This window comes from Coloeus monedula (genome assembly GCF_965178545.1).
Source record: "Coloeus monedula genome assembly, chromosome: 3".
Lineage (NCBI taxonomy): Eukaryota > Metazoa > Chordata > Aves > Passeriformes > Corvidae > Coloeus > Coloeus monedula.
Genome location: NC_138783.1, coordinates 104,809,356 through 104,821,852, shown reverse-complemented (window position 1 = coordinate 104,821,852; position 12,497 = coordinate 104,809,356). Strand labels below are relative to the sequence as shown.

Below are 12,497 nucleotides of genomic sequence, written 5' to 3'. Positions count from 1 at the left end.
AATACCCTATGTGGATTCTAGTTGACTCTACCACTGAATGGAAGGCTGCTAAATAACACTTGCAATGCCTGCATTGCTCTGGACACTGAAAATATGGGCATGTTGGATAATTAATGCACTTTGTAAACATTTGAAACAAGATTATATTCAGAAGCACTCCATAAACAACAGGTCCATGTTTTAGCAGCTCATACAACTTGGAATCTTACAGCTGTGATTCTTTTTAACCTTGCAACCTGGAAAAAATGGAAGATTTTCAAAGGTTGCATAGTCTACAAAAAATTGCATTAATTGTGATAGAGGATGTGTGAGGAATGTAACCAGAGGTCTTGCTAAGTGTACCAAAAGAAAGGCATCAGAAGACACGGAGACGTTTGTTAATGGGCATGGGGCAAGGGTCGTGTGATTTCCTCAGTGAAATTCACACCTGGGATCAGAGGTGTGCATTGCTGTGGCCCTCTGCTCACACAAGGCTTTATCCTGCCCATCTAAAAACATTTTAAAATTTATTTACAAGTAAACTGGATAATTTGTAAGCCTCCAGAAACTCTGCAAAGGCAGAAAGGGGGACCGATATACCACAGCTCCTGCTTCATACCCTCTAACTTACAGAATCATAAAATAGTTTGGGTTGGAATTGAGCTTGAAAATCATCCAGTTCCGATCCCCCTGCCGTGGGCAGGGACACCTCCTACTCGACCAGATTGCTCGGAGCCTCATCCAGCCTTGCCTCGAACATCGCTGGGGCTTCCACGACCTCTCTGGGCAACCTACGCCAGTGCCTTTACTTTCCAGTAAAGAATTTCTTCGTAAGGTCTTATTTAAACCTACTTCCAATCTGAACCTATTCCCCCTTGTCTTGTCACTCAGTGCTCCTGTAAACAGTCTTGCCCCATCTTTCCTGTAAGTTCCCTGTAGGTACTGGAAGGAGTTACCACTCACACCGCTCCCCCGGAGCGCTGTGCGGTGTCCCGGGGCTGGCTGGGTGCGCGCTGCCCGCTCGTCCTCCTCCTCCTTTTCCCCAAACTCCACACAAAGCCCCTCGCACTGCCCGGGCGGGGCCGTTCCCGAGGCCGGGGCTGGCTGGGTGCGCGCTGCCCGCTCGTCCTCCTCCTCCTTTTCCCCAAACTCCACACAAAGCCCCTCGCAGTGCCCGGGCGGGGCCGTTCCCGAGGCCGGGGCTGGGCCGCCGGGCCCGGGCAGGCGGCTGGGCGGTGCCGGAGTCCGCCGGGCCGCGGGGGGCGCTGTGGCCGGCTCGGCGTAGCGGCCGGAGCGCAGCGCACGAGCCCGCGCAGCCCCGGCCCCGCCGCTGGTCCCGCCCGGAGCCGCCGCCGAGCCCGAACCGCCGCCCCCGCCCGCCGCCCCCGCCCGGAGCCCCTCCCGCAGCCTCTCCGCGGCGGAGCGTTCGGCGCCATGCCGAAGAATAAAGGTGAGGCGCCCTTCCCTTCGCTGGGCCCGCGGCGGCGAGGCCGGGCCCGGGCACGGTCGCGCAGGGCAGGCCCGGGGGCCCCTCACGTGGGTGCCGCCGGAGCCCGGAGCCCACGGGCGGAGGGGCCCTCCCGCCACCCCGGCGGGTCCCCGGGCCGGTTCCCCCTGCCGGGCGCGGGTCGGAGGCCGCTGGGGCCCTGTCGGGAACGGGAGGCCCTGCCCGGGGCTCGCTTGTCAGGAGAGGCCCTGCCGTGCAGGCGGCCGGGCCCCTCCGTGCCCTCGCTGGGCAGTGCTGCTGCTGCTTCCCTTCTTTCTCACCCGGGAAAGGAGACGCAAAAACCGTGAGGGTAAGGGAGCAGCAGATTTTAACAGCGGGGCAGGTGTGAGCTGCTCTTATGCTCTTCGTGAAGAGCATCTTATCCTGTTGCCACGTGTGTGCATTTTAAAAAGGGCAGCTTCATTTGGAGCATAAGCTTCCCCTTGAGTATTTCGGGGATTTCAGCACCACAGTAACTGAAGTTATTCATCTGCTCTTGATGATTATGTGCATCAGGCTATCCCACCATTAATTATGAGATATTTGGTAACAGGGATCACAGAAACTGAAAATGGCCATCTTGTGAAAATCCTTTTTGAAGGCTGCTGTCACTCCAGAGCAACCAGGACATCTTAAACAGTGGAGACTCAAATGTTTAAGTATTTTGATACTACTTGGCTAAAAATTTAGACTTAAAAGTAAGCCAAAAATCTAGATTTGGGTGGGATACTTAAAATAGCCGTAATAGAGTACAAGCATAAAAATCTCCGTAAGTCTGATTTTTTCAGTCACTGTGTCTAGAGACAGTAACACGTGCTTTTTACTATTCTCACTTTGAATTTAGGCAAAGGAGGTAAAAACAGGCGACGAGGTAAGAATGAGAATGAATCAGAGAAAAGAGAACTGGTGTTCAAAGAAGATGGGCAAGGTGAGTTTTTAACTGTAGTCTGGCAATGTCATTGTTTTCAGTCGCATACTGTAAGTGACAATAGAGAGAGGTATGCTTATTGGGATTGTATTTGAATGCCAAATGACATACTGAGTGTAAGAGAAAGACAGTAGGAAAAGGGAAATTTTCAATAGCTTCACCACTTAAGAATGAAGTTTTTCTCTCCTTGACCTTACTGCAATGTTCTCTGTAAACCAACACTTAAAACATTCCCTAGAAACCCCTTGATAGCTTCGTGTGAGGGTCTGTGAGCAGCTGGCTTAGCGGCTGTGGTTCAATCTTGCCAGTAATTCTCCCTGGGATGCACGGTCTGTGCATCTGTTTTACACTGTTCTGTTTTACACTGACCCTAACTTTCTTGGATCCTTCGCTGAAGTCCCCAAAGTCACTGACATGGCAGAGCAGCTCATCTCACTGTTCTGTCCTGTGATAGTTTGGTTCAGTTGGCTCCTGGGCTGGAAGTCTTAACAGTTATGAAACAGGAGCAGTAGGTGGGATGTTGTCAGGTGAAGTAAGGCACAAGAGAGTTCAGCTAGGGGATGATGACTGGGATTCCCATCTGCCCTGCCCTTGGTGACACTTAGCTCACCTCCCTTTCAGCTCGCCCTGTCTTGTGTGTCACACTCTGGTGGTTGCTCACATAATGCGAGTGCTTTCCTAGTAACCAATTAATCAGTTGGTTTGTTAGAAATATTAGAGAGGTACTGATTTAAATTCCTGTAGAAGTGCCACTGAACTAATTTCTGGTATTCTGTGTTGGTTGTAAGCAGAAGAGGGGGTTTATTTTTATGCACACCTGAAACTTCAGATCCTTCAGAGCCATTACATGTCCCAAGCAAAATCTACTTAATGAAACAGTATTCTCAGTTTTGAGCAGTCTCGTGTTCATTGGAGTATCTAACTTATGTGAAGTTCTCCAGTATGTGATTTCTGCAGCTTGGTGAGGGAGAAGATGAAGAGTGAATAGATTGAGGGCAGGTGTTGGAGAGGTGCTTCATAGACTTCAGCTGAAGTCTGCTAGTTGCCTTTCAGACCGTGTCTGTAACACCAGGTTATGTGCTTTCAAGGACAGTGGGGTGATTTCCACAGAACCTCTGCAGGAGGGATTCAGAGTCTCGGTGGGTGGTTAAACAGGGCATGCAGCTTTCTCCTCCCTCAGTGACATTGAGATGTTCTCCTTTAAGACAAGTGCTGTGATGCTGTCATAAACTTTCAGACTCTGAGTGTGACTTAATAGCTCTGAGATTTTCTGTAGTAAGCATTTCAGAGGGAACAAAAGGGTGGATGCAGCCAAGAAGGAGCAGTATTTGAAAATGTTAACATCAACAGTGATACAAAACTGGCACACTGAGCAGCCTGTGTGGGTGCTCGAAGCTCCTCTCAGCAGTTCACGTTTGATAAAATGTTACAGCAAATTTGGGTTACGGTGGAAAAGTTAATTGGTTGTGTCTTGAAGCTGGATTTGTTCAAAAGTTTTGCTCTGTGGCACTTTGGGACATGGCTTAGTGGTGGACTTAACCATGCTGGGTTAACGGTTGGACTTGTTGATCCTAAAGATCTTTTCCAACCTAAATGATTCTGTGTTTTTGTATGTTACCATCTCTTTCAGAATATGCCCAGGTGATCAAGATGTTAGGCAATGGAAGACTGGAGGCATTATGTTTTGATGGTGTGAAGAGGTTATGTCATATTAGAGGGAAGCTAAGAAAAAAGGTAATTCTGAAGCATTGCAATAGGAAACAGTGACATTATGCATGATATGTAATTGTAAAAATTTACATATGTAGCTTGTTACAAAAATGAATATTTCTACTGCACTTAGTATCTTCAGTTCTTTTTTTCATCGTAAACTAGTCTGTCCTTCTGTTTCCATTGCTGGTACAAGAATAGGCAGTCTTTGGCTTTTGGGTGAAGCTCACAGTTGAAGGGCTACCTTTCAGTGTGTGTATTTCCGGGGAAGGTTTTTTGGCTGCTTACAGAATACTAGCTTTTCAAATTCTAGAAAATTATACGTATACAAAATAATAAAAATCTTCCTAATTGCAGATGGGGAACTTGGTGACTATTTAGAAAATACACCTCCAATGCCATCCTTTCGTTGTCCACTTCATCAGTTCCCAAAATATTTCTGTTGAAAGCTAATCTGCAAAAATTTGTACCTTCAGGGATGTCAGGTGTATGTGTCTGCATTCTTAACTTTGCTATCTTCAGATGGTATCCCCTCTGGGCCTTGTCAGGTGTTACATCTTCCTGTCCTCTGCTGGTGTATGGTAAGGAGGAGGTCCCTCAGACAGTCTGTTGCCAATGAAAACAGACATTCACTGTCTTCGTTCTGGATTGTTCCATTTTTTGGAGAGCAGTGAATGCACGTGTTGTGGGATCAGTGTAACCAGTGCTATAGCTGCCTGCAAGAAATTGTTGAAGGTAGTGGAGAATGTGCTTAAATAAACACTAAGTGCTGCAGAATTAATTTCTTGCTACAAAAAGCACCACTTATCTATTCCTCATGTCTAAAAGAAAGGAAATTCCAGCTGAAATGAGTTCAGTCTCCAAAAAAACCAAGCAGATGTGGGATAGAACCACTCTGTGCATTTAAAAGCATATTCTGTTTTGCAGATTTCTGGTTAACAGCTTCTAGAAACAACTCTGTTCATTTTCTTGTGCTCTTCACTGTTCTTGTCCATCATCCCCTTCATCAGGTTTTTCTTTAATTTTTGCCCTTGAGGAGCTCAGTTCACAGAGTTCACGAGTGGTGCCTTGATGCATTATTTCTGTTTTCTCAGAAGTTAAGGCTTAATAACCACCCTGTTGGCTAGAAGCTCTTCAAAGAAGTTTGCTTTATCCTGTAATAGCTCCATAACATGTAAAAATAATGTAACTCTTGAGTATTTATGACCTTGGATTTGCTGTTAAAATATCAAATTGGATATTTCCAGCTTACTGGTTAGAAAATGAAGGTGGTGGCTGTAGTGAAATGTTTCATGTCTCTCCATAAATCTAAATTAAATGTGCTGTTTGGTTCTTGGTGTTATACAACAGAAATTGAATTTCTGTAACATATGTTTTCTCCTTCAGGTCTGGATAAATACATCTGATATTATATTGATTGGCTTAAGAGACTACCAGGTAAAAATTCAGTATAATATGCCAATATAAAGAGATCTTACAAGTAGCTTTATTTACTGTTAAATTGCAGCAGGTATTGTGAGGAAATTCCTGTCTAACTTTTCATTTGTATTTAGTTATGCTAAATCATGATTTTTAGTTTCCTTGTATTACAGGAAGATTGTAATGAGTAGACAAATTCTGGTTCAACTTGTTCTTCTAAATTGCATCCTGAGACTTTGTGAGTGAAGGTGCTTATTGTCATCAAGCTTGACCTTTTTTTCCAGATGTAGCTGTTTGGTGCTTGGATCCTGTGGTATAAAGAGAGATTGAGTCAAGTACCAAACATTTTATTGTGATAATTAGAATTTTTGGTAATAGAATTTTGGATCCTTGATGTTTCAGCTTTTACCTTAATCAGTAATTAGTTTGTACTTAAATTTCTAAAAATGTAGTAGCATAACTTTGTGTAATATAAACGGTAATGGGAAACAGTTGTCACATTTTCATTAGGTGAATGCCTTTCATGAATGTTAGTGTTGTGTCATCAGTTGTTGAAGATAGATACTGCTTCTGAAATGTGCATTAGGGTTGTAAAACATTTAAGATACTGTCATTTGCTGTGTATATTAAAGTACTTAAAACTAGGAATTTTTTGGTTTTGACACTTCCTGACTGACCACCAAACACTTCACTATGTGTATGGTCTGAAGAAAGGTTAATTTCAAAGGCATGAAACTGAACTTGTCAAGTTGTTGAGTTCTCTACATTTCTCATTTGTCTCAAATTGTCTTTGTCTTGTTTCCCAGGGAAGTTGTGGATGCCCCATCCCTCACAGTGTTCGACACCAGGTTGGATGGGGCATTGAGCACCCCGATCTAGTGGAAGGTGTCCCTGCCCATGGCAGGGGGGTTGGAAGTTGATGATCTTTAAGGTCCCTTCCAATCCAAACCATTCTATGAATCTGTCAATTACTTGTAATTGGAGATAATTAAATTATCACCCAGAAAAAATGAAAATATTCCAGTGTGTTTACTTCACATTTAAAGGAACTGGAGGGGATGGAAGAACAAGATGTTCTTCTATGAATACTGTAGGTGTTAATCCTCTGTAAATAATACAGTTGTAAATAGTACAGTCTGCAGAGGTTAATAGTTTTATTTTTCTATTAGTCAGACTAAAGGCATTAGTCAGAGATGACTAACACATTCTAATAAATTATTATTTAGGATAACAAGGCTGATGTTATTCTAAAATACAATGCAGATGAAGCCAGAAGCCTGAAAGCATATGGGGAGCTTCCAGAACATGGTAAGAATCTTTTCACTTCAAATTAGAAGTTCATGTTGGACAAGAATACTCAGTCTGTCTTGGCACAGTGTGAGTGCACTCCTTAACTTCTCTAAATTCCTTCATAGCTAAAATCAATGAAACAGACACATTTGGTCCTGGAGATGACGATGAAATCCAGTTTGATGATATTGGAGATGATGATGAAGATATTGATGATGTAAGTAGTAAATGTGTATTTTTATCATATGCTTGAAGCTGTCCTCTTTGGCACTAAGCTGTTGTTAGTTCTGCAGCAAGGAATACGTGGGTGTTCAGGATAGCTTTCTCCTCAGGGACTGCCTCAGGAAGTGGTGTGGTGCATGCATGTGCCAGCTTTCTGTCCTCTCTCCTGTCCTACAGTCATTCCCGAGCTGACCTCTAAGCACATGGTACACTTGGTGTCATGCTGCTAAAACACACATGGAGAGCAGTCTGAAGGTGCTCAAAAAAAAAGAAAATCAGTCATTTGACCCCCCCCCCCCCACCACCAATTCCTCTGTAGGGTTAACAGCCTCACTGTCTAATCAGAACTGCAGAAATAATTGAGGAATTTGTTTTTTAAAAAACAGAGGCTTTAAGTCTCTGTTTACATAAAAACTACAAGAAGCTGCATCTTAGTAGTTTTTTAAAGTTAACCATGATCTTGAGTGTCACAGTCACTTGTGTGGCTTACCACTAAACTGTAGTAATTGGTTGTGCACACTCTGAAATTACAGTAGTAGAATTGTTACAACTCAGATTTTATAATAAATTGCAGAAGTAGAATCTGCTGTGCAATGTTTTCTAAGTTGATGCACTTTAATTTACAGCTGAGATGTGCAGGGTCAGCTGGCTGAGAGGATAAGTAGTAACTCACTGAGCCAGTGAGTTAACTTAATTGGATAGACTGTTCTAAGTATACTATTATGTTTTAATTCTTCATCTTTTTAGTCCTCTCTCTCTGAGTTGATTATATGACTAATTCTTTTTAAATGCTTACATTATTCTGGGTTTTTTGAGGTTCTCAATATATGATTCATTAGATCAAGTATTTTAAAAATATCAAAATGTTGAGGAATTTTTCTTCAGACTTTTGAAAATTGCACTTTGGGCCTGTGAGTGGTTGAGCTTACTGAAGATTTAGCTCATTGAAGCTAGAAAAACTAGTACTGCATGCTTTTAATAATGAGGCTATTGTAAGACATCAAAGAGATAAGTAGCTGTAGGACAAATTTGCAAACTAATGGATCTGTGTGTGGGGTTAAGTGAGCATCTGTGATTGTTTTTAAGCTTTTGTCAGCTCTTCAATGAAATATTAATATTATGCTTTAAGAAAGTAAAAGACATAAAGAAAAGATGTGAGTAACCTTTCTGAGGATCACCATCATATATCTGGAATGAAGTGCAGCTTCCAAGGTCATTGTTAACAGGAAGAACTTGGTGGAGCCTTTCCTTTTTTCCTTTATATCAGAAGAATGATTAGAAAGTCACTACTTAGGGAAGTGACTCTCAAACTTGGTTTTATTTTCATTTTTGAGAATCATGGGTGAATTTATTCCTGTTCTGTTGATGTATAATTGTATTGCAGATGCCGCGGTTCTGCAGAATTGCTCACCTGCATGACCATAGTATTGTCACAGGGCTGGTGGGGACAAAAGCAGGGAGTAATTGTTCACATGTTAAGAAAACAGGGTATGATCTGAGGCAAAACCTGGACTGTGCTAAGTTCAGGAAGTCTCCTGTTGAACTGTAAAAGTAACTTAAAAAAATAATAAAATGATAAAAAATACACTTGGGTGAATTACATGGTGTGGTGTTTTTGCTTTTCAGATCTAATTTGGAACAGAGGTTTACATTCCGACTTTTTTCCTCCAAGGATTGTTCTACATTGATACTTCGATTATTTTTTGGGTGAAGTCCCTTACTTTTAAGAAGACTGAAAATTCTCGGTAAAGAGTGTAGTTTGTTACATCAAAAGGATTTATTTTCAATGTTTGTTTTAAAGTATTTATATTTCTTTAGAAATGGATAATGCTGGATTATCACAAAGGTTCAATGACATGCCACAAATATTTTGTCTCTACACCAATTAGAGCTTTTACCTCTGAATGTGAGATACAGTGACATGGGCTGTAAAAGACTGCATTTTTCCCTCTTCTGCTTTCATCACTACAATTCCAGTTAAACTTGTATTTTGAAATAAAAATCGTTTACCCTGTAATTATCATGGATTTTGATTAAAGGAAAATAACCCAGTTCAGATTAGTATCGAATCATACTATGCAGTGTCTGTCCTTATACCCCTTGCCTTGATGTTAACTTTAAAAAAGATTTTGATAATGTAAGAGGAAGGCAGAAATCTGCATTTAAACTCACAATGCATGATGAATCTGCTTTTCGCATCTAGTAGCATGCTGCTATTTTTATACTGATTTTGATAACTAAAAACACTCATTATTTCAAAGATGTAAATGTCCCATAGTGGAGGGAGGGGTGGGAGAGGAGTAAAGATGAAAAGTGAGCAGCATCTCAAATTGGCGATTTTTTTTGGAAACTGCGGTTGGTGCAGTGGCCGAGCTGCAGCTGCAGACGATGAACACTGGGTGGCACCCGACTGAACAGGGATACACGAATGCAAAACATTCCCAGTTGGGTTTGTACTGAAAAATGCATAGAATAGGTTTTCCCCAAAGTAAATGCTTAACATTCTTGATATGTTAAACATGTAGAATATTTTTACATTATATAAAAGGTTATGTTAAGACTAGAGTTTTATTTTAATCTGAAATTCCATACATTGTAAGGTGCAACATAAAAGCTGATGTGAACTTTGAGTAACAATATAAATAAGAAAATAAATTTGTGTCAAAAGTAGAAAATCTTTTCACTCAGAATAAATCAATGAAACAAACTACTGGAAAGATTCTTCTCCACCTTCAGACAGGAGGAGTCAGTTGAGAAAGTGAATAAAGACTAACGTCATCATGCAAATATTATTTTGTGGTAGCCTTAGTGTCTTTGTCTTAATAATGTATTTAACAACTCTGAAAGCAGGTTAATGGAAAAATTCCTTTTGTGCCATAAAGATCTGATTCTTGACACTTGTATTCCTTATACAGTCTTTTTGGTATGATGTAAAGTGACTACCCCAATAGATAAAAACAAAATGGCTTTAAATATGGAGTGGCTTCCTTGCTTTGTTTTTTAAGGAAAATTTAAACATCCAGAGCTTTTGTAAAAATGTATTTTATTTTACTTTTTACTTTCATTTCAGTGTCTCTTTTCCTTACATGGATCAGGTAGCCTGCTCTAGGAATAACGTTGTCTTAGTATTAAGTAATTTTGCCAAATATTTCATGAGTTTTAACTATTTGTTGTAAAAACTTGCTAAATATTGAGGGAAAGATACTACCAGTACAGCATTCATACTCGACTGATCTTAAATATATCAGTTTGCTGTCTTTGTATGCCTGTGAGGTTCAATTGTGAAGGAACATAAATGGTGTAATGTTTCAGAATAAGGCTTATAAACCACTCCCAAGCTCATTGGTTTCCTCGTTGTATTCAGAAGGCTATAAGCAGCTCTGAAAATGGTTAAAAGCTCTTGAAGTTCTTGAGATCTAAGTGCAGAAGGGGTCTTGCCCTTTCAGTTGTATTAGCAGGAAGGTTAGTGGTTAAATTGCAGGGAATGTATACTGAAGATTCAGATAGTATGGGAACTGTGCTTGCCAAAACTGATCTTCTGTGTGTGAAATGTAAATGCATGTCAGTGGTAAGGGGAAACACAGGTACACACTGCTGCTGTAGGGAGTCTACAGTTCTCTAGTACAACACAGACTTCAGCTGTGGGTCAAAGATGAAACTGTTCCTGTCAGAATTGGTTGTGGTTTGCCCTGAGGTTCCTTCCAGTCTTTATTGCTCCCAGTCTTTATGGCTCAACCTAAACTGCAGATTTTAAGGAAATTTCTTATTTAACTATTAATTTCTTACTAGTGCACCAGCTTAACACTGTTAGGTTTCTACTCATAAGCTGGGCTGTATTGCCTTCTTGAGTGCCCTTGGTCACCTTGTTTCTCTGTCCTCTGCTAAAGCTCCCTTCACAGTCCAATCTAGGTAGCTTTATATCATCCCTCTTGTCTCTTTTTTCTTTGGGGCTGGAAAAACAGCTTGCACAAGAAGCTGTCTTTCCCACATCTCCATGCAGAGAACAGTGGTAGAACAGCAGCTGCCAGCTAGAGGATGCAAGGTTGCTGACTCTAAAGCTATGAAAGGTACACCATCTATAAAAGTATTTCCTAGATAAATTTTTAGTAATTCTTGTTTAACTGTGGGAACTGCTGCTGGCTTCTTACCTGGAGTGCAAAATTGAAAGCAGGGATTCAAAAATTTACCTCCCACAACTAAAATATAAACTTTGTGTTCTCTGTTTCCCACTGCGAGGTTTTCTCTGTGATTAACATTTTGAAAAATTATTTTTGTCCATTTTTTCAAATTTTGTCTGTTCACCTTACAATAGGGGTAGCTGTGCATTTGCTTGGACAGCCCTAATGCTTTTCCACCCTAATCCTTAGCAGATACAGTCCAGACACAGCAACTGGAAAAAAGCGTATGAGAAACAACCTCTTGTTCCCTTCTCAAGAGGAGGAGCTGGTAACCCATGACTGCTGAGCTCTGCCATTTATTTGTCACTGCTGATAGGTTGTATCATGACTGTGCTCTGCCTGTGCCAGCATGCACGTCTGTGGTAGTGTGTGCTAGTGCCATACAGATGTGTGATACATGCCATATATCTCATATATGGTACCATATTATACACGCACACTAAATTAGGGTACAGATATAACCTGCAGAGGTTAGGCTGGCACAGGGGTTGCTCTGTCCTCTGGGTGATGTCCATGAATGGCAGTGAGCTGATGACCAAGGCTGGCAGGTTGCTCCTTGTGGTGTCCGGTCACACTCTCAACCAAGTTCTTCATGATAAACTGGTAGGACTGGTGGCATCTCTATGTGTGAAATACTGGACTGCTGCTCCCTGAGGCCCTCTGGCCATAAGGTAAGTCCTGCTTTCAGGTGAATTGGAGTGTCGAATGTTCCTGCTGTTGAGCAAGCTCCAACCTAATCCATAATTATTTGGTGTTACTGAATATCAAGGGACTTGAGTTATCCTATGGTTCCCTGGAGGACTCAAACCTAGCTTTTCATCTGTGGACACTATGGTATCCTATAGGCAGGTTGACTGCTTCATGGAGAAGAAGACTTAAGTGTAGCTTTTGGGAAGATGTGTGGGAAGAGGGGAGTTTTATCTGAAATAATTTTGTAGTAGTGTGAGTGCAGCTTTATTTGTCCCTTCAAACTGAAGACCCATGGCTGTCTTTTCTGCAGGTAGCTGTTGGCAATGCTTTCTCATTTTGTTGCAAAAATGAGTCTTCAGAATTTACTTCGCAGGCTGTGATTGCCTTTTCTTTTGGAGAAGGAGAGGGAAGACGTAAGGGAGGATGCCTTGGCTTCATTACATTTTTAATCACAGCAAGCAAGAGTCAGAGTTCCCATTGATTAATTCAGGTTATAGCTTGTGCTCTTATCTTGCCCATCAGATTTCACACCAGAGCTCAACATTGTGATTATAAAATGCAATGACAACCAAATAAAGAGGCCAACTGAAAATTC

The 12,497-nt window shown here is 41.6% G+C and overlaps 1 protein-coding gene across 1 annotated transcript; it reads left to right on the top strand.

Annotated features, from left to right (window-relative positions):
- The first annotated feature begins 1,259 nt into the window (after positions 1-1,259).
- Positions 1,260-10,015, top strand: EIF1AX (eukaryotic translation initiation factor 1A X-linked). Its single transcript, XM_082278130.1, has 7 exons — positions 1,260-1,429; positions 2,310-2,393; positions 4,024-4,127; positions 5,490-5,540; positions 6,749-6,830; positions 6,938-7,029; positions 8,661-10,015. The coding sequence occupies exons 1-7, from the start codon at positions 1,414-1,416 to the stop codon at positions 8,664-8,666; spliced, it is 435 nt and encodes a 144-aa protein (XP_082134256.1). The 5' UTR covers positions 1,260-1,413; the 3' UTR covers positions 8,667-10,015.
- The last annotated feature ends 2,482 nt before the right edge of the window (positions 10,016-12,497 follow it).